General features: G+C 46.6%; 3 protein-coding genes across 7 annotated transcripts; 1 reads left to right on the top strand and 2 right to left on the bottom strand.

Moving 5' to 3' along the window:
- Positions 1 to 559: 559 nt before the first annotated feature.
- LOC101162247 (uncharacterized) lies at positions 560 to 8,841 on the bottom strand. 4 transcript variants are annotated; one of them, XR_002875254.2, is made up of 7 exons: positions 8,329 to 8,841; positions 7,937 to 8,039; positions 7,722 to 7,852; positions 7,116 to 7,339; positions 6,958 to 7,052; positions 4,307 to 5,671; positions 560 to 2,261 (listed from the first exon to the last, which is right to left on the bottom strand). XR_002875254.2 is itself a non-coding variant. In XM_020711430.3 (6 exons), exons 1-6 carry the CDS (start codon positions 8,564 to 8,566, stop codon positions 4,690 to 4,692), a joined length of 1,773 nt encoding a protein of 590 aa, XP_020567089.1. In that variant the 5' UTR covers positions 8,567 to 8,841; the 3' UTR covers positions 3,042 to 4,689. The 4 variants fall into 4 exon arrangements, 2 of the variants coding, with proteins under 2 accessions (XP_020567089.1, XP_078792918.1); XR_002875253.2 differs by having other exon boundaries at positions 4,103 to 5,671; XM_020711430.3 differs by lacking the exon at positions 560 to 2,261 and having other exon boundaries at positions 3,042 to 5,671.
- A 1,149-nt stretch (positions 8,842 to 9,990) lies between these two features.
- LOC144981235 (uncharacterized) lies at positions 9,991 to 13,457 on the top strand. 2 transcript variants are annotated; one of them, XM_004079588.5, is made up of 3 exons: positions 9,991 to 10,144; positions 11,104 to 11,943; positions 12,105 to 13,457. In XM_004079588.5, the coding sequence occupies exons 1-3, from the start codon at positions 10,009 to 10,011 to the stop codon at positions 12,353 to 12,355; spliced, it is 1,227 nt and encodes a 408-aa protein (XP_004079636.1). In that variant the 5' UTR covers positions 9,991 to 10,008; the 3' UTR covers positions 12,356 to 13,457. The 2 variants fall into 2 exon arrangements, with proteins under 2 accessions (XP_004079636.1, XP_020567091.3); XM_020711432.3 differs by having other exon boundaries at positions 11,104 to 11,703.
- Positions 13,458 to 20,244: 6,787 nt separating this feature from the next.
- On the bottom strand, positions 20,245 to 22,341 carry LOC111946302 (Fc receptor-like B). Its single transcript, XM_023965917.2, has 5 exons — positions 21,495 to 22,341; positions 21,348 to 21,383; positions 20,985 to 21,248; positions 20,665 to 20,910; positions 20,245 to 20,589 (listed from the first exon to the last, which is right to left on the bottom strand). Exons 1-5 carry the CDS (start codon positions 21,541 to 21,543, stop codon positions 20,357 to 20,359), a joined length of 828 nt encoding a protein of 275 aa, XP_023821685.1. The 5' UTR covers positions 21,544 to 22,341; the 3' UTR covers positions 20,245 to 20,356.
- Positions 22,342 to 24,144: the final 1,803 nt, after the last annotated feature.

Consider the following 24,144-nt stretch of genomic DNA (forward strand, 5'->3'; position numbering starts at 1 on the left):
CTGTGGGGGCACATCATCATCATCATGAGGCTCCACCTCCTACACTCTGGGAACATGACACTATCTTGCAGGCCCAGCTCCAGGACTCAATCAGAACCGAGCTTGGTTCAGAACCGGGTCTTTGGTTTCAAATGACCTTGAGGTTGTCTGCTGGTAAGCAAGCAGCAGCTAAACTCATCAAATGGATTTGGGAAAAGGTGATATAGAGCAGAATGAACGTTTGAGAAAAGGAAGCAGCTGCAGATGTGCTGAGTGAGGCTGAAAGAGAAAACAAGTGTCGATCGTGACTAAAGTCATGGGAGAACCAAAGAATACAGGACAACAACAGAGACGGTCTGCATCCAGATTAAAAAAACACTGAACACTGGAAGAAAGACCAAAAACACAACAAGCAGGATGGAAGGGAACAAAATCATCATCAAGCTTTATTATTCATTATAGAAGGAAGGCAGAACAAAGTTTATTGAACACAGTTGAGCTGCAATAGCTCATAATAGTGTGAGATGAGTGAATATAGTGTTTTATTTAAATGCAGAACAAACGGCAGAAAAACGAAAACTTTTTAATAAAATGTTGTTTTATTTCATCCATCTTTGTCATGTTTACCTGTACAGCATCACACATCCCTGTTAGGCCCTTAAACCCTTGTGTCATCTTGTGGGGTCACAATGACCCCCCTTTACATTGTCGTGTTCTCCCTACCATGACAAAGGTGGATAAAGGTGGAAAGATTTCATGTAATCCATGGACACCAGTGAAGATCACAAATCATTGAAGAAAAAAGGTTCAGAGCACTGTCTAGTGGGTCTAGATGACCCAACTCCCAATGTTAAAGTGCCTAGGATAGAACAAGGGTTACGGACAAAGATATGACCAAACCAGAGACTCCAGTTAAGATGGTGGGTTCTGTAAGACTGTCAATGTCAGAACCAGCAGTGGAACAAAGTTTTCTGCTCAAACAGACATTTGTCAAATAAATAAACGCTGAAATGCAGTTTTCATTCTCAAACTGTCCAAAGTTTATTCAGATGAAGCAGAATAATTGAAAACATCTGCATCATGACATATGAATCTGTTCTATTCTGATCCAGTTCTTCTGATCCGAAACAGAAATCTTCTCTGACGGGTCAGTCAAACTGATATGTTGGACAAAAGATTTCATAAGTAACTGTGTCTAACTGACTTATAGAAGAGCTCATCAGTAGACAACCAGACGACATTAAAGCACAAAAAACACTAAACCTTACTGTAACTGTGGCATTTAAAGGATATTTATTTTGTTTGTGTTTCAATGGATACCGGTGAGTTTTCACTACAATCATCAAACCCTGATCTCTGATTGAACGTGCGGTCAGACGTCACGTCATTTCACGTTTTTGTGGATCCGTCTGTCTTGAGTTTGCAGGCAGGGAGCACTCCTGCCCTCTGCAGGAAGAGCAGGGGCAGCAGCAGGCTGCTGGGCACCGAAAACCACATGGTCACCCACGCCACCACGCAGTAACGGTGACTGAGCCGCTCCGAGAACCTTTGAATCAACGCGCTTATCAGACCAACCAGGAACCTGAATCCCAGAGCTCCTGTTATGACCATCATGGTGTGGAAGGCCTTCCGCTTCGATTGGTCAATGCGCTTGGCGCTCCCGCCATGGAACCCCGGCCCCGAACGGATCAGAACCCAGAGGACCGAGACAGTGCAGAAACAGAAAGACACAGAGGAGATGGACAACAGGAACAGATTGATGGCGTAGAGACTAAGGTCGAAGCTCTTCATCAAAACCATCACTGTGAGAGAAATCAGCCAGACGCCAGCCAAGGTACAGTTCCTGATTCTGACGCCACGCTGCCCCCTCAGGTGCATGTAGGTGATGGGATGGACCGCCGCCAGGTATCGTTCCACACAGGTGAGGAAGTGAGTCATGGTTTGCCCGGGTAGGATTACCCAAAATACCATTCTCCCCACTTCTATCAGATCATGTTGCTTCGTCAAGGTCCCACTAAAGTACACGACGTATCCAAAGACCCCGAGAAGGTCCATGGAAACCACATTGTAGGTTAGGACATCGGTGTGGCTGGAAGCTGTGACAGTGCCAGCGGAGGCGCGCTTCCTCCAGCGCCGGTAACCCATGACGAGGACGAGAACCAGCAGAGGTGTCAGGATGGCGTTCATGACCACCAGGCTCGTCATGATCCACAGGGTTTCAGGGATGACGCAGTGACCGGTTCCAGGGTCCGAGGAGGAGTTGACGGAGACCGACATTCTGTCTAAGGAAAGAAGGAGAAACGAGATTTACAGCGTTACACCTGTATGACTACAAGTACTTTCACTGCAAAGTACTTTGACTGGAGTAGATTCATGGTTGATATCCAGTACTCTGACATCTGAGAACGATTTGTAATCACTCAGGTCACGAGGGCCATCAAAGGGAAACTCCCCCATTGCTGACATGTGACACAAGCTGATGACATCATCTGCTATTTTTATATTTTACACCCATAGTATAATCATTCTAAATCTTTTACAAGTATAGTAGTTTATCATATTAAGACTTTTAAAATTAAAAAACAGATGTACCACCAACTGCGTCTTGTCTTCAGAAAATCTTTATGTATGTCAATGGCACCATGCCCACCAAGACCCTTAAACCGATGAACAACTGCCCGCTCAAACACCACCAAGCTACATCCCTGTAGAACCTCTAACCCAGACCGACTGAAGACTGAACCCCTAAAGTGGAGAACAAAGTTCTAAGGCATCAAATCCATCTACAGACCGGCTGGTTTCCACCAAAGACGGTAAATGTGGTTACCTCATCAGACGCACCGACTCCCACTGCCTCCGAAAGCCTCTGCTTGCTTGGAGCTGTTGCATTTTGATTTACTGTGACGCCTTTGGATGATTTGAATGTTTGACTGTTTTTGCATGCTGTCAGACTGTTTCCATAAGTCACTGCAGTCATGATGGATGTCGCATATTAAACTTGTTTCCTCTCAGTGGTTCTGTGGATCTCTGAAGGCTCCTCCTCCCCACTGACTCTATGAAGCTCTTTACTATCCATTTATTCATGTGTTTACCACAGTCTGAGTGAATGTCAGGATGTAAAAAGTGATAACAGACACCTAAAGAAGAAGTTGGTCACATAGACTGTTCTAGATTATTAAACTGGCCTAAAAGCCAGTTGGTAACCAGAGCAACAGAAACTTTATTCCACAGGTTTATCATCATAATGAACCACTTTATGGTGGATCCAGTGAGGATCAAAGGTTTTGGGCGCCCAAGGTTGAAAGTTGGATTAATGTGGATGAAGAAGCCAAGGAAAGATGGAAGAATCCCCAAAAGGAATCAGATTACAGGAGACATTTTTGTAATATGTCAAAAAAACTGTAATGCTTCCTTTCCATTATGATGGCGTTCAGAATAAAAGAAAACAAGATGATGGAATGTGTCAAAGTTTGGACACCCTGCAGAGTCTGTACCTCAAGCTGCCGTGTTTCCAAGTATCACAGCTTGTAAAGACTTCTTGTAGCTAAGACTCTTTTGGTTCTTCTTCCTCACAAAAGCCTTACGCTGCGTTCACATTCAGGCTCAGAAACACGCGGTAAACGTAAAAGTCTATTTAGAAAAGTGTTGATGCGTGTTTCCATGTTCCAAACGGTTATGTTCACGCGTCGCTTTGCACGTTTTTGAGTCCCTTTCTGAGCTCTAAGTACAAAACGCGCGGCCACTGAACGCACGTCAAACGTTTGACCAATCAGGGTCTCAGATTTCATAGTGAATTCACAGAAATACCAAACGTTTAAAAATGTATCATGAAGGAGAAATGAAGAATTCCAGTTAGTTCCCGGCTGGAATTCTGTGACATTCTTTCATGGGAATAGAGCTGAGGAAGAAGAAGCCTGGAGCCAGAGTCAGGTGGCAGACTAAGCTAGTACACAGTAGGAGTCCCTCTCTGCAGTGAACGCCATGGCCTAGCCGTGTGTTTGTGCGTCACACGCCGGTGTTTCATGACTCTTCCATGAAGTCCATATCACCAGGATTAACCAACGTTACCACAGGCCATTTTCTCGTTTCCTGTTAGTTTTAAAGTCTAAATGATGGAGCTTACTTGATCTTGACATTTTACAAGACTGTCTCGTCTGTCATCTGATGCCTTTTGGAGACTTTTCCATCTGTTCTTGGCTTTTTCTGACATAAATTTGGACCCGGGGTCCCTAAACGTTGGATCCACCTCTGGGTTCATTGCAATCAAAGTGATCCAGGAAACGACTTGTGGACTTTTGTTTCTTTGAAACAAACTTTGCTTCATCACCTGGACAAAAACAAGCGGGAAGAGGTGACCTTTCTCTGGAATGGTGCTTTGGATCAGGAACAGGACATTTAGCATATTTATCACTGTTGAGGTGTCCGTTATCAGAAATGAAAGGACTTCCTGATAACAGTTTAGACTTGGACACTTCTTCCAGAGAATTCCTTTAACGCTACAGTAACGTCAAATCCATGGGATTCAGAGATTTCTGAACCGCCGTCCGTCAAAGCCTGGTCTGTCCAGGTGCTTGAGGGGGCGGAGTCACACAGATGTCACATGTCCAACCAGAATTCAGTTTCAGTTGAGTTTATGTACAGATCCTTCTAAATGACACATTTCTCCAGACGACTCTGTCCGGATCAACACCGTCGGGTCTGGCCGGCGCCCTAGTGACTCTTCAGGTGCGTTTTCAGGCTGTGGCTCTGCGTGAAGCCCTTCCCGCAGGCGCCGCACTTGTACGGCCTCTCGCCGTTGTGCGTCCTCATGTGGACGGTCAGGTAGGTTTTGCGGGCGCAGGTCTTCCCGCAGATCCCGCAGACGAACGGCTTGGCGCCCGTGTGGACGGCCAGGTGGTTGTCCAGGTGGGTTTTCCTCTTGAAGGACCAGCCGCAGTAGGGGCAGCGGTACGGCGTCTCCCCCGTGTGGACGCGCATGTGCACCGTCAGGGGCCCCCTGGTGGTGAAGCCCCTCCCACACTGGTCGCAGCGGTACGGCTTCTCGTTGGTGTGCGTCCTCATGTGGACCTGCAGCTGCTTGCCGGTCAGGAACATCTTGCAGCAGACGTCGCACAGGAACGACCTCTCCCGGTGGGTGTGGATCTTCTCGTGCTGCTTCAGCGTGGTGGGGAGTTTGAAGCCCCTCCCACAGACCCGGCAGGCGTGGGGTCTCTCCGTGGAGTGGGTCTTCTTGTGGCGGGACAGGGAGCGGCTGTTGCTGAGGACTTTGCCGCACACGCCGCACATGTGGGTCTTGCCTTTGGCGTGCGTCCTGCTGTGAGCCTTCAGCTCCTCGTCCAGCTGGAACCGCTGGTGGCAGAGGAAACACTCATGGAGCTCCAGGTCGGCGGAGGCAGAAGTGGGAGGAGTCTCCTCAGGGCGTGACGCTGCGTGCTCGCCGCGGCTTCCATCAGACGGTGAGGACTCCGTGCTGATGCCCCTTTCGTGTCCATCCTGAAGACCTGCTTGGATCACGGTCTTCTGACCTTCGCTCTCAGCTGATTGTGAACGGCCGTCTTCATCATCTTGGTCTTCATCATCAGCTGCAGGTCCTCCAGCTGCTGCCTCATTTCCTCCTCCAGCTTCCACCATGTTTTCCTGTTGAGATTCTGTCCTACAGGACTCCTCTTCATCTTCATCTTCATCTTCATCCCTGGTGCAAAGAAAAAAAGACAAAGAAAGTCATAAAAACAGAGAAAAAAGCATCAACCACCACTTCAGGAAATGACAGCAGTGTTCATTTAAATAGAGCTGACTTCAAACATTTGTTGACCTTTGACCTCCTAACCTCTCTCCATCCGTCTGGACCAGGGGTCACTGACCCAGTGCCGGGGGGGCGTGGTCGCCCAGAGGATCTCCTAAAGCCCCCGCCATGCGAGCTTTCACAAATCACAGATCATAACGGAATTTGACATCATTTTGAAGTTTCATTCATGTTTGAACAAATTAGAGGAGCAACGGACCACAAACCACGGATCCACACGCACACGTGTACGGTGGATTAGCCCCTCCCCCTCCTCGTGCACACTTGGCGTGTGCATCATCAGAATTCAGCGTGTTTGTTTTAACACGTTAACAGCAGCTCCTGCTGCATGTGGGAGGAGCTTCTGTTAAAGGCTTTTCTCGTCTTCATCACGGAGGACGCGAGACCCGCTGCTCCTCTGTAACCAGGGGGCGGGGCTTATTGCAGCAGGGGACACTGTGAATGAATGTAGTTCTGACACCCCCTCATTACCTTGTTTTTTTTAATATAATTGTGTTTTTTAAGCTGCAGTGTCTCATGGCACGGCAGACTTTTTCAGGAAAAATCCCAGAAAGCAACCAAAGCTGCACATCTTGATGAAGAACAGAAGAGCCGGTCAGGCCTCTGTATGGCCCCACCCACATAGAAACAGATCAGACAGATCAGAGACTACTGTTACACGTAACAAGATTAAGATAAAAAGTATTCAACAAACTCACAAACTTTAGATTCTGTTTTTTTGGCTTAACAAATGTTAGAAATGATCTTTTGTATCACTAAATCACCTGTGTCCCTCCTGACTCCAAGACAAACAGAAATAAATCAGACTTTCATGTTTAGAAATCTTTTTCTTGTTGTTACTGTTCTGTCAATCAATGTAGAAAATAATTACTATTGATATGTGATCAATCAATTCACAGTGTTAAAATACCTGCTGCTAATCATCATTACTGCTACTCTACTAGTCTGCGGTTAAGCAGCTCCTGTGGAGCCCCTCATTCTCCTCAGACCCCATCAAATAGCCCCCACCCATAAAGCTTGGGGATCCTGGTCTGAGACGGATTGTTTGGGGGCCGTCAGAACATTTCCCAAACAGGACACTGATCCACAGCTTCAGAGGAGGGTCACCAAACGTCTGGAAGAACCGCAGGAGGTCTGCAGACCTGAGCTTGGCTCTGGGTTGGACGGAGACGTACCTGCTGTGCCGTCCGGCCTCCTGGACGGCGTGAACGGCAGGAAGTCTGACTTCCGTCTGAGGAGCCTGGAGGAGCTGCAGAGGATCCTCCTGTGTCTGGAAAAACGCTGAAGTTACCATCAGCAGGAAAGGGAAATGAAACCAGGAAAAGGGGCGGACCTTCAGTCTGACGTAGAGGGTGGACGCTCTGAGACCCGCGCAGCTGAAGACTCGCTGGATGTCCGCTGGCGTCCGCCGCCTCAGTCTCCGCCTCCTGTCTGACGTCAGGAGGTCAAAAGGTTTGTCAGAAAGCTGAGGAACCGAGGAGCGCAGCAGGTTCAGGAAGTCCTGCTCCTGCAGGGTCCGGGGACACCTCAGCGGGACCACCGGGCTTTTCTTCATTACTGAGGAGGAGAAAAACGTTTGTCCTTTCAAAATAAAACCAGCACAATGTCTATCTGTGATCATTTATTTAGGAGTTCCAAACCTGAGGCTTTTATTTTGTTAAAGTGCTTCTGGGAGAATCGTGATTTTTTTCTTTTGAAATCTCTGAAGCTTTCAGTTTATTTTAGTAAATATAAATGACAGATTTCTGCTTTCAGACCCACTTTGAGAGGCTTCTTTTCAAAAATCTGCTCCACAAATCAAAACATTTATTCTCCTCTAAATTTAAAGTGTTTCCGTTTCATATGTGGTCATTTCACTGCTCTGTGGTTCTTTTGATGACTTATGGTTGAGTTTATGTGGCTTTGGCAGCTATTAAATCCTGTGTAATGGTGTCTTTACCGTGTTTGGAGAGCTGCTGGATGCTGGAGTCCTCCAGGACTCTGATGCTGAGGTCTATGCTGCTGTCATGTCTGCAGAGCCGAGGTCTGCCGGGCCTCTTCCTCCTCTTCCTCCTCCTCTCACCTGAGGAGCTGGGAGATTGACTTTATTCAAACAGAAATCAATCAAATAGGGGTTTCCTTTATGTGTATTAATAACGTTAAAGTATTCAAAACCTTAAGGGCCCAGGAAAGTCCGGGCTCTTCGCATGCTCAGATGTCTCTTCATCCTCACCCTCCTCTTCCTCGGGGGAGCCCCGCTGTTGGCTGTACTGCGCATCTGCAGAGACATGCCTATCAGAATATGTTTGACGGCTTTTATTTTTGAAATTCTAACCGGAAATGTAATAATAAACGACATAAAATGTTGATTAAACTGTAATAGAAAGCTTTAAGTGAGATTTAATTCAGCCGAACTTAGGAGCGATGAGATTTCATTCATGAAATGATATTAATATAATAACAGGTCAAGCAGATATTTTAATAATGATGTATAAACGAAAAAGTGGCGTATATTTCTACGGACTTCGGCTCGAACATCCGGGACATTTAGCGGGCTGCGGACTGACCGGAGAGCCTCGTCGTCAGCTGAAGCTCCAGCAGCTGCTCCCTCTGCCGGCGGAGCTGCTCCCTGAAGCCCGAGGCCTCCTCCTCGTACGCCGCCACCGCCGCGTCCAGGACCGCTAGGATCTCCCGGGAGGCGGCGGAGAGTCTCTCCGCCACGAAGCCCCGCAGCGCCGCGGCCCTGGAGCCTTTCCCCGAGGCCTCAGCGCCGACCGCCGCTGGAGCTGCTGCTGCAGACCGCATCTTCTCCGGAGCATCTGCTTTGTTTACATGGTGCACCTTTAAATGTCCCCGTGTGGAAACACAAACTCATCCAAGGTTCCTACTAATTCACACTATTCGATTTTTACTTTTTTTACTTTATTTTTTTTTTACTTTCCTTTGTTTTCCCAGGTTAAAAATTCATCAAACAATTGTTGTATATGCTCTGCTTACATTATAATTGTTTTCCTTGTAAACAAGCAAGAACCAGCAAACAAATAAGTAAATAGATACATTTCTAACACTCTGCAGGTGGTTTTCTCACCCAAAGTTAAGTTTTCAACGTCAAAGAAGAAGGAAGGATGAGAAACTGGATAAAGAATGGAAGTGAAGTAAAGGTGCCTGTGGTAATTGGGGCACTAGGAGAGGTTACCCCCAAACTGGAGGAGTGGCTACAACAGATCCCTGGAAAGACCTATAGACACACCATCCTACAAACACACACGCACACACACAGTTTTTTTTTTTCATTAGCCTGCGGTGAAAACACGGACACGTCTGACATCAGACCGCCCGAGAAGAACCATGTGACTCACGGTTCGAGCCTGCAGCTCAGTGACCTGCAGGGTGACCAGCCGGTCGACACCAACGGCTCCCTCCGGTCCCTCCGCAGCTTTGAACAGATGCAAACATTCACTGTGAAGATGCTGAGCTGCTTTGGCTCCATACTTGAGCCAGAAGACTCAGGATCAGCAGAGAAATTTCCTTTAATGTGTGTGTGTGTGTGTGTTTGTGTGTGAGTATTTTGTACTGAAAACAACAGATTGTGTTTCGTTTTCAAAGCATTTACATTTAGAGGTTCTCAGTGAGCTTTTCATAGTGAATTAAATGTACCATTTCACATAAACCCAGAGCTCACATTAGTCATTTTTTTCTTTTTCAGACACTTTTTCTTCATTTAACTTCTTCAAATGTGGACTTCACGGCCATTTTGGTTCAAATGTATTTACATGTGTTTGTGTGAAGCAAAGAAAATACCGCTGCAATAAAAATGTTGATTTGCAGTTAATCGTATTAAAATAGTTCAATGGTCGTCCCCCCACGGTTTCACCTCACCGTCTTTGCTGACGCCTCGTAGAAAAACTGAAGAAATATTTCATGTTTACAGAAAGAAATTTAAAAACTATGGAGGATAAAAACTGGACTTATAATGGTGTTTGGTTTTCCCAACAGAAAAAAGGAAAGGCATGGCATCTGATGGAATTTTAGTTTGTAGTCCTTTGTAGTCTTTAGCAGGTCTGTCCTGATTCTCAACACTTCCTTTTTTTCGTTTTTCATATAAAAATAAAACTTAGCATACAATAGATATTTTCTAAATATAAACATTATAAGAGGTTATTTTGTTATAAACATCTGAACACTTGTTACTCTGGGTCCGAATTACCGCCCTAACCCCAATTTAGCGGAAATGACGTAACCTGCGCATGCGTGGTCTATGTGAGAGCAGACACGTTCCAGACCGGCTCCACCCGGGGAACGCAGCTGGATTTCCAACGATGTGGCTGCTCGGTGTTGCTATTTTCCTGCTTCGGTTCGGTTCTGCTGGGTCCATGACACCAGGTGAGAGTTTTCTTTACTAGTTTTGTTGTTTCACGTGTCGAGCATGTATGTCGAGCATCAACGTCTGACTCCTACGGTGGCCTCGAAGGTCCAATCACACCAACAAATCACTCAATGCAAAATAAAGATCACAATTGAGTAAGAAATACTAACAAAATAAAACATTACATTTTAGAATTCACAACAAAATTCCCAAAACCAAATCGTACAAAAAAAAATTCTGCAAACAAAAGTCATTTTCAGAAATGAAAATGAAGCAAAATAAAACCCTGCAATGGTCGGTTCAGTAGGACTATGTTGACAATGATAAACTCTTTAGTCCATATATCCATTAATTTATGCAGCTTTTAAATGTTTACAGTAATGTAATTATAATTTAAACTGCAGCTCCTCCAAGTTATTTCAAAATAAAATCCCCATTGAGTTACATAGATCCTCCTGCTGAAGCAGATTTAGCTGAACAGAGACTCATTTGGTCATTTTACTGTCAGATTTAAACAAATCTGTACTTTAAGAACTTTGAGTCTGAACAGCAAATTGTGCCTCTGAAGATCAGAATCTGACCTTTAAGGTCATTCTAATAATAAACCACTGACTAACCACAAACTCAGTCTTAGTGACTTTTCCTTAAAGGACATTTTTTATTGTTTTATTCCATTGTTTAATGTATGAAACGCAGCAATAGATTAAATCCAGAGCAGATCTCCCAGGATCCACTGCAGTCTGAACAGGAACTGAGCTGCTCATCCATCAGTTGGAGCTTTCTGCATCTTTGTTGGTGTTCTCATTTTCTCCTCATGTCTGGATGAACATCTTCATCTATTCTGACCTTCAGCAAACAGCTTCACTACCCAGAATGCACTGCTGCATTATTGCAGCTAATGCTAGTTTTCTAGTTCCTGTCCAGTTGACAGAACCAGTCCTCTGGAATTCTCTGATCTCTGGTTCTTCTGATGCAGGTCTGAACATCACTGCTGGACCTGGAGATGACGTCACTCTGACATGTGGAGACACGGACATCATGAAGAATCCAACCTTTGAGTGGAACAGAATTGACCTGGAGGAGGAAGAACGTGTGATAACATACAGGAGTGGTGGTGTTGATCTAGACGGTCAGCATGAATCTTTCAAGAACCGAGTGTTTCTGAAGGACCGTCAGATGAAGGATGGAGATCTGTCTGTGGTTCTGAAGAACGTGACCATGAATGACACTGGAACATATGAGTGTAGAGTTCTACAACACAATGGTTCACACAGAGAAATGAAGACGATCTGCATCATCCATCTGTCCGTGGATCCTCCAGGTGGCCCGTCTCCAGGTGATCCGTCTCCAGGTGGCCCGTCTCCAGGTGGCCCGTCTCCAGGTGGCCCGTCTCCAGGTGGCCCGTCTCCAGGTGGCCCGTCTCCAGGTCACCCGTCTCCAGGTGATCCGTCTCCAGGTGGCCCGTCTCCAGGTGGCCCGTCTCCAGGTGGCCCGTCTCCAGGTCACCCGTCTCCAGGTCACCCGTCTCCAGGTGATCCGTCTCCAGGTGGCCCGTCTCCAGGTGGCCCGTCTCCAGGTCACCCGTCTCCAGGTGATCCGTCTCCAGGTGACCCGTCTCTAGGTGACCCGTCTCAGGGTGACCCGTCTCCAAGTGACCCGTCTCTAGGTGACCCGTCTCAGGGTGACCCGTCTCCAGGTGACCCGTCTCCAGGTGACCCGTCTCCAGGTGACCCGTCTCCAGGTGACCCGTCTCCAGGTGATCCGTCTCAGGGTGACCCGTCTCCAGGTGACCCGTCTCCAGGTGGCCCGTCTCCAGGTGAGCAGTGTTTGTGTTCCTGCTTGATGTCAGAGTAAAGGTCTCAGATCAGACGTGTTTTCTGCAGATGTTGTTGATGAGACTCTGCAGGAAGCAGCTGCTCTGATGAGGAAGAGGAGAGGATTCTGTTCTGCACTCATCATCCTCTCTCTCACCTGCAGGAGAACAAGGAGGACTGGAAGGAAGAGAGGAGGGAGGAGACAAGAAAGGAGGCAGTCGTGGTCGTCTTGGCCTGATCATTCTTGCTGCTGCTGTCGTTCTTGTTGTTGTTCTCTGGATCTCCAAGAAGAAAAAAGGTCCAAACCAAAGTTCCAGTGGTTCCAACAACCAGCAGGACATTGAATTTGGTCGTCTAAACTCAGATTCTGATGCAGAGAGAAACAACAAACACAGATCAGCCTCATCTGGATGAAGTGGGACGGATGTTCAGAGGTTCTTCTCTGAGAAAAGATGAAGAAGACGAGGATGAAGATGCTGGTCTGTCTATATTTCTGTTCACTTCTGCAGTCTGGTGCCTTTTTTCAGTTCAGTTTTGCCAAATGTGGGTAAATCTTTGATGGTGATCAGATCTTTGTTTTCATTCTCTGATCCTGGACGTATTTTTCTACAAAGGTTTGAACGTTGAGAGTTTAAACCAGAGAGAAAGGTGTGAAAATGTTCCTCAGTGTCTTCCTCATGGTAGAACACCAGAGACTGAAACCAGAACCAAAAGCCTTCCAGCTGGGTTTGGGTCTGAACCACCCAGAGGTTCCAGAGTCCAGCTGGTTCTGCAGCTGGACTCTGGAAGAACAAATGTCTCACAGGAGACTGAAACTGTTCCATTCCAGTCTGGACGGTTGTAGATCTGTCTATAAGCTCTGCAGGAATCTCTGGATCCTACAGACTCCATTGGTGCTTTGGTCCAAACCAGCAGAACCTTCTCTCTAAACCAACAGAACCTTCTCTCTAAACCAAGTCTCCTCTTTGACTGAAACATGCCAGCATTAAGGGATGCCAATCATCCAGATAAGCTCCGCCCCCAGACGGCGCCATGGTTAACTGCACACAGCTGTTGATTTATTGATGCAGACTTTTAACTAAAGTTAATCATGGCGTCTCTGTAGCACAGACCCCCCCCCATCTCTGTAATGAACTGTTTTTTTAACTCTAAGCTTTGATTCAGTCTTTCTGTTTTTCCTGTTTTTCACACTGTGAAGGCCTTTTTCTTTGTTCCTGAAATGATTGTTTGTTCCATTAAATGTGAGGAAAGTGTTTCCTTATTTACTGTGATATAAAGTGTTTAAAGGAAACACAAGAAGAAACGGTTCATGGAAGTTTCTGCACTTTTACTGTTCATGTATTGATCATGAGGAGCATCAATGATTAGACTTTGAAACAGAACATACTCCTTAAATGTGATCAGAAGCCATTGTGAAGATTTAAATCATAATGCAAATGTATTTTCTGAAAGGTGCAAATTGTTTTTCACACTGAAATATTTATTTTGTGGAAATAAAACTGCCAGAAGATCAGAAGTTGGATGTTTTTTTTGACCGGGTTGAAGATCTAAAGGAGCAGCTTTAAAGTCGTGTTTTTCACAAACTAATCTTTTCAGGATCCACTGAGTCATGGAGTTCCAGTACGGATGTCCAGATCATGGAGATTTATTTTATTAATTTGATCACCACTATAAATTTCAAGGTTATTACAGATAATAGAGATGGAGATATTCTTTATTGATCCCACGTTGGGGAAATTCAGTTGCTACAGCAGTTCAGTGAAAAAAAGAAGAGAAGAACAACAGCAATGTGCAAAAAAAGAAAAAGTAATACTTATGTACACTATAACAATATAATGTATGTTATGCGTAGTAATAAAATTAAAGTAAAAACACAGAATATACAGATGAGCTATGGATGTATGATAACTGGTTTGTACATGCATATTTAAACTGTGGCATTGTTCAATCTCACAGCTGTTGGGATGAATGACCTGCAGAACCGTTCCTTCCTGCATGGGGGGTGTAACAGTCTGCCACTGAAGGAGCTGTTCAGTGCCTCCACTGTCTGATGTAGTGGGTGAGAGGTGTTGTCCATGATGGATGTTAGCTTGGCCAACATCCTCCTTTCACCCACTTCCTCCACAGAGTCCAGTGGACACCCCAGGAAAGAACTGGCCCTCCTGACCAGCTTGTTGAGTCTCTTCCTGTCCCGGTCTGTGCTGCCTGCTCCCCAACACGGCGTAGTGGATAACAGAGGCCACCACAGAGTCATAGAAAGTCTTTAAGAGAGGCCTGCACACTCCAAAGGACCTCAGTCTCCTCAGAAGGTGGAGGCCACTTTGGCCCTTCTCATACAGGGCATCGGTGTTGTGAGTCCAGTCCAGTTTCTGGTTGAGGTGAACACCCAGGTACTTAAAACTGTCCACTACCTCAATGTCCTGGAGGCTCACCGGTGCGTATTGTGGTTTTCTCCTCCAGAAATCAATCACCATCTCCTTTGTTTTACTGGTGTTCAAGCACAGGTGATTACGCTCACACCAGTCCACAAAGTCCTTGATGACTGACCTGTACTCCAGCTCGTCCCCCCCGACACACAGCCAACAGTAGCCGCGTTTACATTGGCAAAAGTAATCGGAATGAACGCCTGATCGGAAAGAAAATGCGTCATGTAAACGCGCCGTTCGGAATACTCTGCCCCGATCACTCATTCGGATCAAAATTTCTTTCCGATGGAGATAGGTGGGTTATACCGATCGGTTATACCGCCACTGCTGCTCTGGGTTACGTCATGCATAGACGGTGTTTCACTGAGAGAAAGCTTGTGAGCTCATACGGGACCGACCAGCTGCTCTGCAGACGCCCCGTGAAAGCGCTGCTCCGCTCTCGCCCCTCTCTTTCACCCCTCACGGGGGAGATGCGGGGGGGATGCGTGTCCACTGACGTCTGGACCCGGTACCCGAGCTCAGCGTTCAGGCTCTGGTGCCAGTGGACCGAGTGACCCTCTCTGAGCAGAGCAGCTGGATTTATTAATGTGTTTGAGGGGAGGGTGCTTTGTTACATGTGCGTTTTGTTGTTTTGTTATGTGTGAGAATTTGAACTGCGAGTCGAACCGCCGCTCTGGGTTAGCAGCTGCCGGACTCACGAGAACCGAGCAGAGCTCGAGCCGCCAGCTTACAGCGGCTTTGGGGCAGTGTGTGAGCTTTCCAGAGCAGAAATGTCTCTCAGTCCTTAGAAACTGTTCAAACAATCACATGGAATTGTGTTTCCAGTTGTGCCCCGACAAAATAAAGGTTGATGTCATTCCCACACATCTACGTGCAGCCAAGCTGCAGATTGCAGCGTTTCCCGCATGGTCCTGGATTTTTGTCCATCAAAAGGCTAATCTTGGTAGCGCGTGTTGTTAGCCTCTCCTAAAACTGGGTTCTTCTTCCAGCTCCGTTCTTCCACAAAACAGCACTGACCACACAGATTAAATATAAAATGATGAGCGAACAGGCACTTCATAATATTCATAACATTAATAAAAGCCCGTTTGGAAGATCGCCTCGTATATTACAGAGCTGCTGCATAAATATATGTGATAGCACAGGTTTGTTTATAACGGGACACACTTTCCTTCTGGTTTTTCGACACTACTGTGCATGCCCAAATGATTTATTCCGACCGAAAGTGTGACCATGTGAACGTTTGTTCTAATCAGAAAAAGGTTTTCTGTGCCCATGTGCACGGGTGAATTTTAACGCGACCATTGATCCCATCAAGATATTTTGCCCATGTAACCACGGCTACTGGCCGAGTCGTCAGAGAACTTCTGGAGGTGACAACTTCCAGTGTTGTAGGTAAAGTCCGAGGTATAAAGGGTGAAGAGGAACGGTGAGAGCACCGTCCATCAGGAACAGCAGTGCTGGAGACCACCACCTCCGACACACAGTGGTGTAGCCTCACATACTGTGGTCTGATGGTGAGGTAGTCGGTCGTCCATGCGGTCAGTTGTCTGTCCGCTCCAGCCCCTTCCAGCTTCTCTCTCAGCAGAGCTGGCCGGATGGTGTTGAAGTCGCTGGAGAAGTCAAAGAGCATGACCCTCACAGCGGTTCCGGCGTCCTCCAGGTGAGTCAGCGCCCGCTGCAGCAGGTAGATGACAGCGTCATCCACCCCGATGTTCGGCCTGTAGGCAAACTGCAGCGGGTCCACCGCGGTGCTGACCACTGAGCGGAGGTGGCTGAGGATGAACCTCTCCATGGTCTTCATCAAAGGGGAGGTCAGGGCTACTGGTCTGTAGTGGTTTGGTTCCTTAGTGGGGGTGTCACGATTCTCCAAATCCTTGATTCGATTCGATTCTCGATTTTTACATTTATTCTTTTTAAAGCACAGATTGTCATTTTTTAAACTATACTTTACTGCAATAGAATATCTGACCTGTGTTTCCAATGTACCACACTACACTGTCAAATTTAAAACTTTTATTAACAACATAATGGAACAATAACTTATATCTTTAGTCAATTAATTTTTTTAAAATAAACTGGCTTCCAGTTTGTCTTTTGTAAGTGCAGTCTTCTTCACAAAAGAGGAAATTCAAGTTCACAACAAAACAACAAAAAACAATAAAACAGAGACATGTCCATAGTCTCTGAACAATTGTCTTAAACTATTTCTGAACAGATGAACATGTAACACACTGATGTATTGTATTTTTTTGTAATGTATTTTTACCATCTGCTCAGACCTTCAATAACTTTCTCTTTTACATTATTGTACTTGGAGGGAATCACCGTAGCTGAGAGATGCCTTCCACTGGGGATTGCGTACCGAGGCTCTAACACGCTAATTAAATGCCTAAAACCGGAGTTTTCCAACGAATAAGGTCGCGTGTCCGCGGCTAGGAATACTCCCACCGCACGCGGAATCGCATTTGCACGAGTTGAGTTGCTTGGAGGTTTAATTCCAAACGAAGACGGAAGAGTAGTGTGTGTAGTTGTTGGTTTACAGACAAATCTATGTTTTTGTTGTGCCTGCGTGATGCCCTGAATGTTAGTCGTGCTGCCCGTGAGAGAATACGGCACACGCACATACATACATAGCGCAGCTTGCAATCTGTTTTATTTTTAAAAACTCACTGAAAATCCAAAATACTTCCACACCAGCGACTTCAGTGAAAGAGGAGGGGATTAAAGTTCTGTCCATGGGTCTCCTGCATCTGCAGCTTCATGCTATCTTTTGAGTGGCTGTGAGATGAGGTTGACTCGCAGAACTTTAAAAAAAAACTTTATTAACAAATAGACTTGCAGCACTTTTCCCGTTTGGCAAGTAACCAGACGCAACATGGGGCGTGGCAGCCTCGACGATTCCATTTGTTCATTCAAAGTTCGAGATTGTGACTTAATTTCGATCGATTTCGATGTAAAGTCGAAATCGTGACACCCCTATTCCTTAGCATGCGCCATCTTAGGAACTGTGACCACTGATGGCCTTTAGTCCTCTCCACACTCCTCAAACGTTGTTGTTCTCCAGCTCCTCCAGCTTCCTCCTGTAGCTGTTCTTGGCCTGTCTGATCTTGTATTTGAGTTCATGCTGAACTCTCCTCTGCTCCTCTCTGTCCCCTGAAATAAAAGCCCTCCTCTTCTCCTTCAGTAGGGCTCTCAGCTCAGGGGTCACCCAGGGCTTGCTGATGGAGAAACAGTTCTGTGTTCTCCACACAGAAGCTGATGTAGTCGGTGATGCAGTGGGTCAGGCTGGTGATGTCATCTCCATGAGAGCTGCAGAGTTTCTCCCAGTCCGTGGTCTGGAAACAGTCTCTCAGTCTCTCCCTGGCCTCATCAGTCCACGCTCTCACTGACTTCCTCTTCTGGGGTGGCTCTCTTTTTGCTCTGGGTTTGTATTCAGGAACCAGATGCACCAAGTTATGATCAGAGCGGTCGAGTGGGGGGAGGGGGTTGGAGTCATATGCGTCCTTAACGTTAGCATACATAAAGTCCAGCGTCTTGTTCTCCCTAGTGTGGCACTTAACATACTGAGTGAAAGTGGGGAGAATGGAGGAGAGCGAGGCATGGTTGAAGTCCCCGCTGATGAGAAGCAGCTGTTGCGGGTGCCGGGTCTGCATGGACTGGCTCTGTCACCAGGAGCTAAGCTGTTCCTTCACAGAGACGTGTTCCGGGTTGCACCACCATCTCTCGTTAATAAACACCGCCAGTCCTCATCCCTTCTTCTTACCACTGTCTCTCAAACTCCTGTCCGCCCGAACCAGTTTGAATCCATCCAGGCCGACCACGGAGTCTCAGTGAAACACATGAGGCTACACTCCCTGTATTCCTGCTGTAACCGGGCAGCACTGTTAGCTCGTCCATTTTGTCAGAGAGAGAACGGACCTTTCCCATTTGTACCCCCATCTCCTCTCCTGAAGCCTACGTCCTGCTCTGCAGCCTCTCCGTTTCCTCCGTATTTCAGGTGGAACTTCAGGTCTGTCGGTGTAGAAAGGTGCAGGGCCGCGCATAGCCAACAGCTGATCCCTGCAGTAAACAACACACACTCCCAAACAAACTAAAAAACAATGAAAAACAGAACGCTAAAATAATAAAACTGGTCTCCCTATGTGCAGACTTGCAAAAGGCATTGACCACGTAAAGGAAAAGCCGTAGAGCGGGCCAAAAAACAATAGAGAAGAAAAGAAAAGAAGAAGGAGAAGAGAGAACATGAAAAAAAACAGATGAAACTCTAAATCTCCATTTCATGAACAGATCTCAGCATTTTGTTGCTGTAAATCTGCAACAGAAACAGTTCTGTAAAGTTAGCAACACTTTGCTGATTCCATCTCAATAACTGAATAAACCTTTATTGGTTTGTCTTCATGCAAACAACGATTGACAAATGGGCGACCCTGAGAGTATTTCTCATGCGGGCTATTACTTAGGCCACTCCCCTAGGGCGGTTCAAAATCTAACTCACCTGTTCAGCGTCCTATTTAAGTCCAGGTGTGTATACTGTTCATCCTCTTACTGCAGCACCGCGTTTTTCGCCCCACCCTCCTCCCCGGCTTCCACCTGTGAGCTCCATTAGTGGGTAGTTTACCCTAAAGCTTATATATCTTAAAATATGTGCTTCATGGAATTGCACGGAGTTTATGCCAAAGGAATGTGAAATGCATTGTGAAATGGCAAATTCAAGGAATGTGAAATGCTAATTCTGGAATGTGAAATGCTAACTTAAGGATTGAGAAATGCAATCTAAGAATGTAATCAAACTAAAAGATGTTAAATAAACATTGTACTGCATGAGTTGTCTGACTGAAAAGTATTTTAACTGATAAAACATCAGACTTTAGTTTCTTTTTACTGAGAACAGCAGCGGATCAGGCTCCTCCCCCCATAGAGAGGGAGTTCCATGACTGGGGTTTGGGCCTCTGGGGGCATTTACCTTCAGTTTACACCCAGACCACATTCCAGCGGCCCCCCTCTGACTTTCCCGCAGGTGGGGTCACACATCGTCTATTAGGGCTGGACCAGGTGCTCACCTGCAAGCCCCAACCCCAGTCCTGGCTCCAGGGTGGGGCCCCTGGTGACGCCATGTGGGTGACGTCACTGAGTATTTATGGTTAGTCATTTTGGGAGGGGTCCTGAACCGCTGTTTGGCTCTTCACCTGGGACCTGTCAGTCATGGGAGACCCTGCCCTGGACAGCTTACCTTAACTCCTGGAATCACTCAAGCTGTCACCCACCTCCACCATGATAAGGTGACCGTTCATGGTGGAGACCCCCCCCCTCTGGAGACAAGAGAGCCTTTCCTGCATAAAGACCCTCTGATGAAAATGCTGTTTAACGTCTTCATGAGGCAATTTTTCTCATGGACATAAATAAAAACTAGAGCTCAAAATGTCATTAATTTCTTTATTCAAACTGTTACGAAGCAAAAGGAGACAAAAAATAAATAAATACATAAAATCTAGAGTGGGCGGAGCCAAAGTCTTTGTGCTCCGCCCCGTTCTAATGCATCCGCTGTCAGAAAAATACGTCTTTGTTTTCCTGGTCTGAGCTGGAATCTGGATCTAAACTGTATTGATGGACGGCTACTATATTGATCACCACTAATGTTAGGGTGGGGGGCGTGGGGGGCTGTAAGCTAGTGGGAGAGAGAGTAAACAGATTGATGATGGGAAGTGAGGGGAGGGTAGTTCTGCACCAGCTGTCCCGCCCACATCCCAGAGGTGAATTTCTGATGAACTGCTGCTGTTCTGCATGTTCTCTGTCCTAGAACCAGGAATTCTGTTTCCATGACTCAAAGACCACTTTGACAACAGATCAGAAGATGATCAGAGTACAGTTGTGTTTCTGTACTGTGGTAGTTGGTGACCTGGATGATGATTAATGACCTCCTCCTGAACCCAGAGAAGACTGAGGTCATTATACTTGGTCCTAAAATCCTCAGAGATGCTCTGTCTGCTCAGATAGTCTCCCTGGATGGTGGAAGTATATTGATTGATTGATTTCTGTTACCTGAGGCTCTTTGTGGACATAAAGACACCAGAAGGAGAGTGGAGATGAAGAACGGACTGATCACCAGCAGGTGGAGCAGGACTCTCAATTCAAGACAAGGGGAACCTGCAGCAGTGGGTGGGGTTTCTGTGGTGGGCGGGACATCTTTAGTGGGCGGGACTCCTCTGGTCCTGGGTTTCTCTGCAGACAGAATCCCACCTGGTCAGGTGACTGCATGGAGGAAATCCATGGTGAGATGACAGTGAAGCTCCTCACCTGAGACAGAGATCCAGCTGGATGGAGACTCTCCATGAGCGCTGATGTGACACTTGTAGAGACCTTCATCAGACCTGGAAACATGCTGGAGGGTCATGTGACCTGTAGGCTCAGTCCTGATGAGGGAGCCATCTTTATAGAAAGCAGCTGAGGGCTTGGAGGGAGGGGTCTGTGATTGACAGCTCAGAGTGAGGTCATGACCCTCCATCACAGGGAGGACAGGACTCTGCAGGATCACTGATCCACCTCAACACAGAGACAAAGCATTTCATCCATCTGCACACAGCTGCAGCAACACTAACTCCACAGTCTGATCTTACCAGAGACACTGATGTTCACGCTGATGCTGGAGGCTCCTCCCCCTCTGGACTCACACCAGTACACACCACTGTCTGATGGATAGATGTAGCTGATCCTGCAGGACAAACCATCTGCTGATCCCCACTCAGATCCACACTGAGTCCTGGTTCCTCTGCTGGTGTTTCTCCTCAGAGTCCATCCTGCAGAGCTGTGGTCCTCACACTTCAGAGTCACTGATTCTCCTCTGAAGAACTGAGATCTGCTGGGACTCACAGTCAGACCAACTGCAACAACAAAGTAAAGACACACAGAGTGTTGCTGCTGTCAGAGGCTTTCTTGGACACAAAGACAGAGAGTGGGACTGACTGAGGAAGTGGACTAACTTTGGTTGGTTGTGCAGCACAGCAGGGAGCTCAGAGCTGCAGAGAAATGACACTCAGCTTAGTTGGAGCTTTGATGAAGGCTCTGCTGTGGGAAGCAGCATCTGTCAACGTTTCCACACCAACACACATCCAGCATACGGGACTCACCCAGCAGCATCTGGACAGATGTTCCCTCCATTCTGCAGCTGCAGGACATCAGACCAACAGCAGTTGGACAGACACCAAAGTCTGATTCTTCTGTTAGGATGATCGTCTGTGTGACGGTTCACTTTTCTCTGAAGCATCAACCAGGAAACTCAGACAGGAAGAGACCTGACAAACCACAAACAACAAGTGTTTATTAAAATACTGTCAGAGGCGTTGAAGCAGAAATGACCGTCTCCTTTTCTACTGAGTTTGAAACTCATCTTCAGTCTCTTCTTGTCCCTGTTCTTGGTGCTCCCATTGGTCCTCTGTGCAGACATTAGACTTTTGTGAACTGAACTGAAAGAGAAACATGAGTCCCAATGTTTAGACTGTTGGACTGACTGGACTGGACAGAGAGGGACGAGTTTTCCCTTGAAGAGTTTTGGGTTTACAAGTGTTGCTGGTAGGATGAAATGAATGAGAAAATGAATAAGAAAAAGGAATGGAATGCAAGAAAAAAGCAACAATAGTTTAAGAAAATAGAAAGAAAAGAGTTCATGTAAGGAAATAAAATCAACACTGAAAGAGGAAAGCATGTGTCGAGTCTCAATGATCACCTCCTGGTAGTCCTCATTCCAAACATCCCAAAGTGCTTCAGGATGCTGGTCTCAGCACACCTCTAGTCTTGTCTTCCCTCCACCCGGGACCCCCACCAATTTACACATTCCAGAAAAGGATCACAGAGGATGCGGTCTCTATGGTGTTGTCCTCTCACACCTGGACAACAGAAACTTCCAGAATCCTGTTCTTGGACTTCAGTTCAACATTCAACACAGTCAGAATTAGGCATTAGTTCTCTCATGTGCAACTGGTTACTGGACTTCCTGACCAGCTCCCCATAACATGTCCGGCTGGATAACCACTGTTCATCAACCATCACCACAATCACCGGCGTACCACAAGTCCCTTCCTGTACTCACTCCTCACCCATGACTGCAAACCGGTTAATGGTTCCAACATCATTAAGCTTAGTTGACACCACGGTGACCGGCCTCATCAAAGACAACAAGGAGGAGGTGGATCGTCTGGCTGAGTGTGTGACCCCAATAACCTGCTGGTTGCTCAACACCAAGAAAAACCAAGGAACTCATTGTGGACTTCAGGAGAAACGCTGACCCACACACACCCAACCTCATTAATGGGACAGTGGTGGAACATGTGGACAGCTTAAGTTCTGGACAACTGGATACTCCAATCACCCAGCACATGGACTCTTCACCACACTACCCTCTAGAGCAAGCCACTAACAAAAGATTTTCTGGACTTGATCAGCTCTTTTAACCTGCAGCAGTTAGTGAAGAGCTCCACGCACGAGAAAGGACACATCCTGGATCTGGTTTTAACTCTGGGACTACATGGAGATGTCAAGGAGATTATTGATGCCCGTTTTTCTGACCATCTGCCCGTTTTATTTGACTTTGATCTCTTAACGCTGCCGCCTGATGAACGCGCCCCCGCGCGCCCCCGCCGCCTGATGAACGCGCAGACAGCGCTGCAGTTTTCAGCGGCTTTCTCAGCCTCTGAGCTTTGCTCCTTGGATGTTCAGGATGGAGATGTTGATAAACTCCTGGGGGATTTTAGCTCTGTTTGCATGGGCATTTTAGATGTCATTGCTCCATATAAGGTTAAACGCAGTAAACCGGCCCCGGAGCCTTGGATTAATGACCATACTCGCGCGCTCAGACGCTCATGCCGTCGCGCGGAGCGTAAATGGAAAAAAGACGGGCTTCATGTTTCATTACAGATTTTTAGAAACTCCTTGACTGAGTATCAGGCTGCTGTAAAAAATTCCAAGACCCAGTTTATGTCAAATGTTGTGTCTGAGAACATCAGCAAGCCTAAGGTCCTTTTTAACTCTTTAAAGTCTCTTTTAAGTCCTGGTAATTTATCCTGCCTGACTCCTTCTGTTTTACTTTGTGAACAGTTCTTAACATTTTTTATTGACAAAGTCAGTGCTGTCAGGTTTTTACCTTCTCCATGTACCCCTGACCCCTCTGTTTTAACGCCCCCACCTGCTATTTTTGACCAGTTTGAGCCTGTCACTGTCTCTCAGATTTCTGAGATAGTTCAACACCTGAGGCCTTCCTCCTGCCCAGGTGACTGTATTCCCCCCAGACTCCTGAAGGAGGTCTTTGATACCATTGGCCCCTGGATAGTTGGTCTCCTTAACTCCTCTCTTGTCTCTTGTTGTGTGCCAGCTGCTTTTAAAAATGCTGTTGTACACCCCCTTTTGAAAAAGCACAACTTGGATCCCAATGTTCTATCAAACTTTAGGCCGATCTCCAGGTTATCTATTCTTTCAAAAATTTTAGAGAAGGTGGTTTATCTACAACTGCAGGACCATCTAACAAATTATGATATCTTCGAGAAGTTTCAGTCAGGTTTTAAATCCTGCCACAGCACTGAAACGGCTCTCCTCAGGGTGTGTAACGACCTGGTTCTAGCTGCTGATTCTGGGGCCTCCAGTGTTTTAATTCTTTTAGATCTCTCTGCAGCCTTCGACACAGTGGATCACAGTGTTTTATATTATCCCGACTGGAGCAGTCTGTCGGTGTGAAGGGCACAGCACTCAGTTGGTTCAGTTCATATTTATGTGGCAGGAGTTTTTCTG

The sequence above is a fragment of the Oryzias latipes genome, chromosome 18 (genome assembly GCF_053564925.1).
Source record: "Oryzias latipes strain Hd-rR chromosome 18, Olatipes_Hd-rR_3.1".
NCBI classification, from domain to species: Eukaryota; Metazoa; Chordata; class Actinopteri; order Beloniformes; family Adrianichthyidae; genus Oryzias; species Oryzias latipes.

Excerpts from the sequence above, each read along its gene's own strand:
- LOC101162247 (XM_020711430.3), bottom strand. The coding sequence starts at position 8,566 with ATGCGGTCTGCAGCAGCAGCTCCAGCGGCGGTCGGCGCTGAGGCCTCG. Across the intron at positions 8,040-8,328 it reads GCTGACGACGAGGCTCTCCG|ATGCGCAGTACAGCCAACAG; the intron begins GTCAGTCCGCAG and ends ATGTCTCTGCAG. Across the intron at positions 7,053-7,115 it reads CCCTCTACGTCAGACTGAAG|ACACAGGAGGATCCTCTGCA; the intron begins GTCCGCCCCTTT and ends GCGTTTTTCCAG.
- LOC144981235 (XM_004079588.5), top strand. The coding sequence starts at position 10,009 with ATGCGTGGTCTATGTGAGAGCAGACACGTTCCAGACCGGCTCCACCCG. Across the intron at positions 10,145-11,103 it reads TGCTGGGTCCATGACACCAG|GTCTGAACATCACTGCTGGA; the intron begins GTGAGAGTTTTC and ends CTTCTGATGCAG. Across the intron at positions 11,944-12,104 it reads TCCAGGTGGCCCGTCTCCAG|GAGAACAAGGAGGACTGGAA; the intron begins GTGAGCAGTGTT and ends TCTCACCTGCAG.
- LOC111946302 (XM_023965917.2), bottom strand. The coding sequence starts at position 21,543 with ATGTCCTGCAGCTGCAGAATGGAGGGAACATCTGTCCAGATGCTGCTG. Across the intron at positions 20,911-20,984 it reads CGTGAACATCAGTGTCTCTG|GTGGATCAGTGATCCTGCAG; the intron begins GTAAGATCAGAC and ends CTCTGTGTTGAG. Across the intron at positions 20,590-20,664 it reads CAGCTGGATCTCTGTCTCAG|AGAAACCCAGGACCAGAGGA; the intron begins GTGAGGAGCTTC and ends TTCTGTCTGCAG.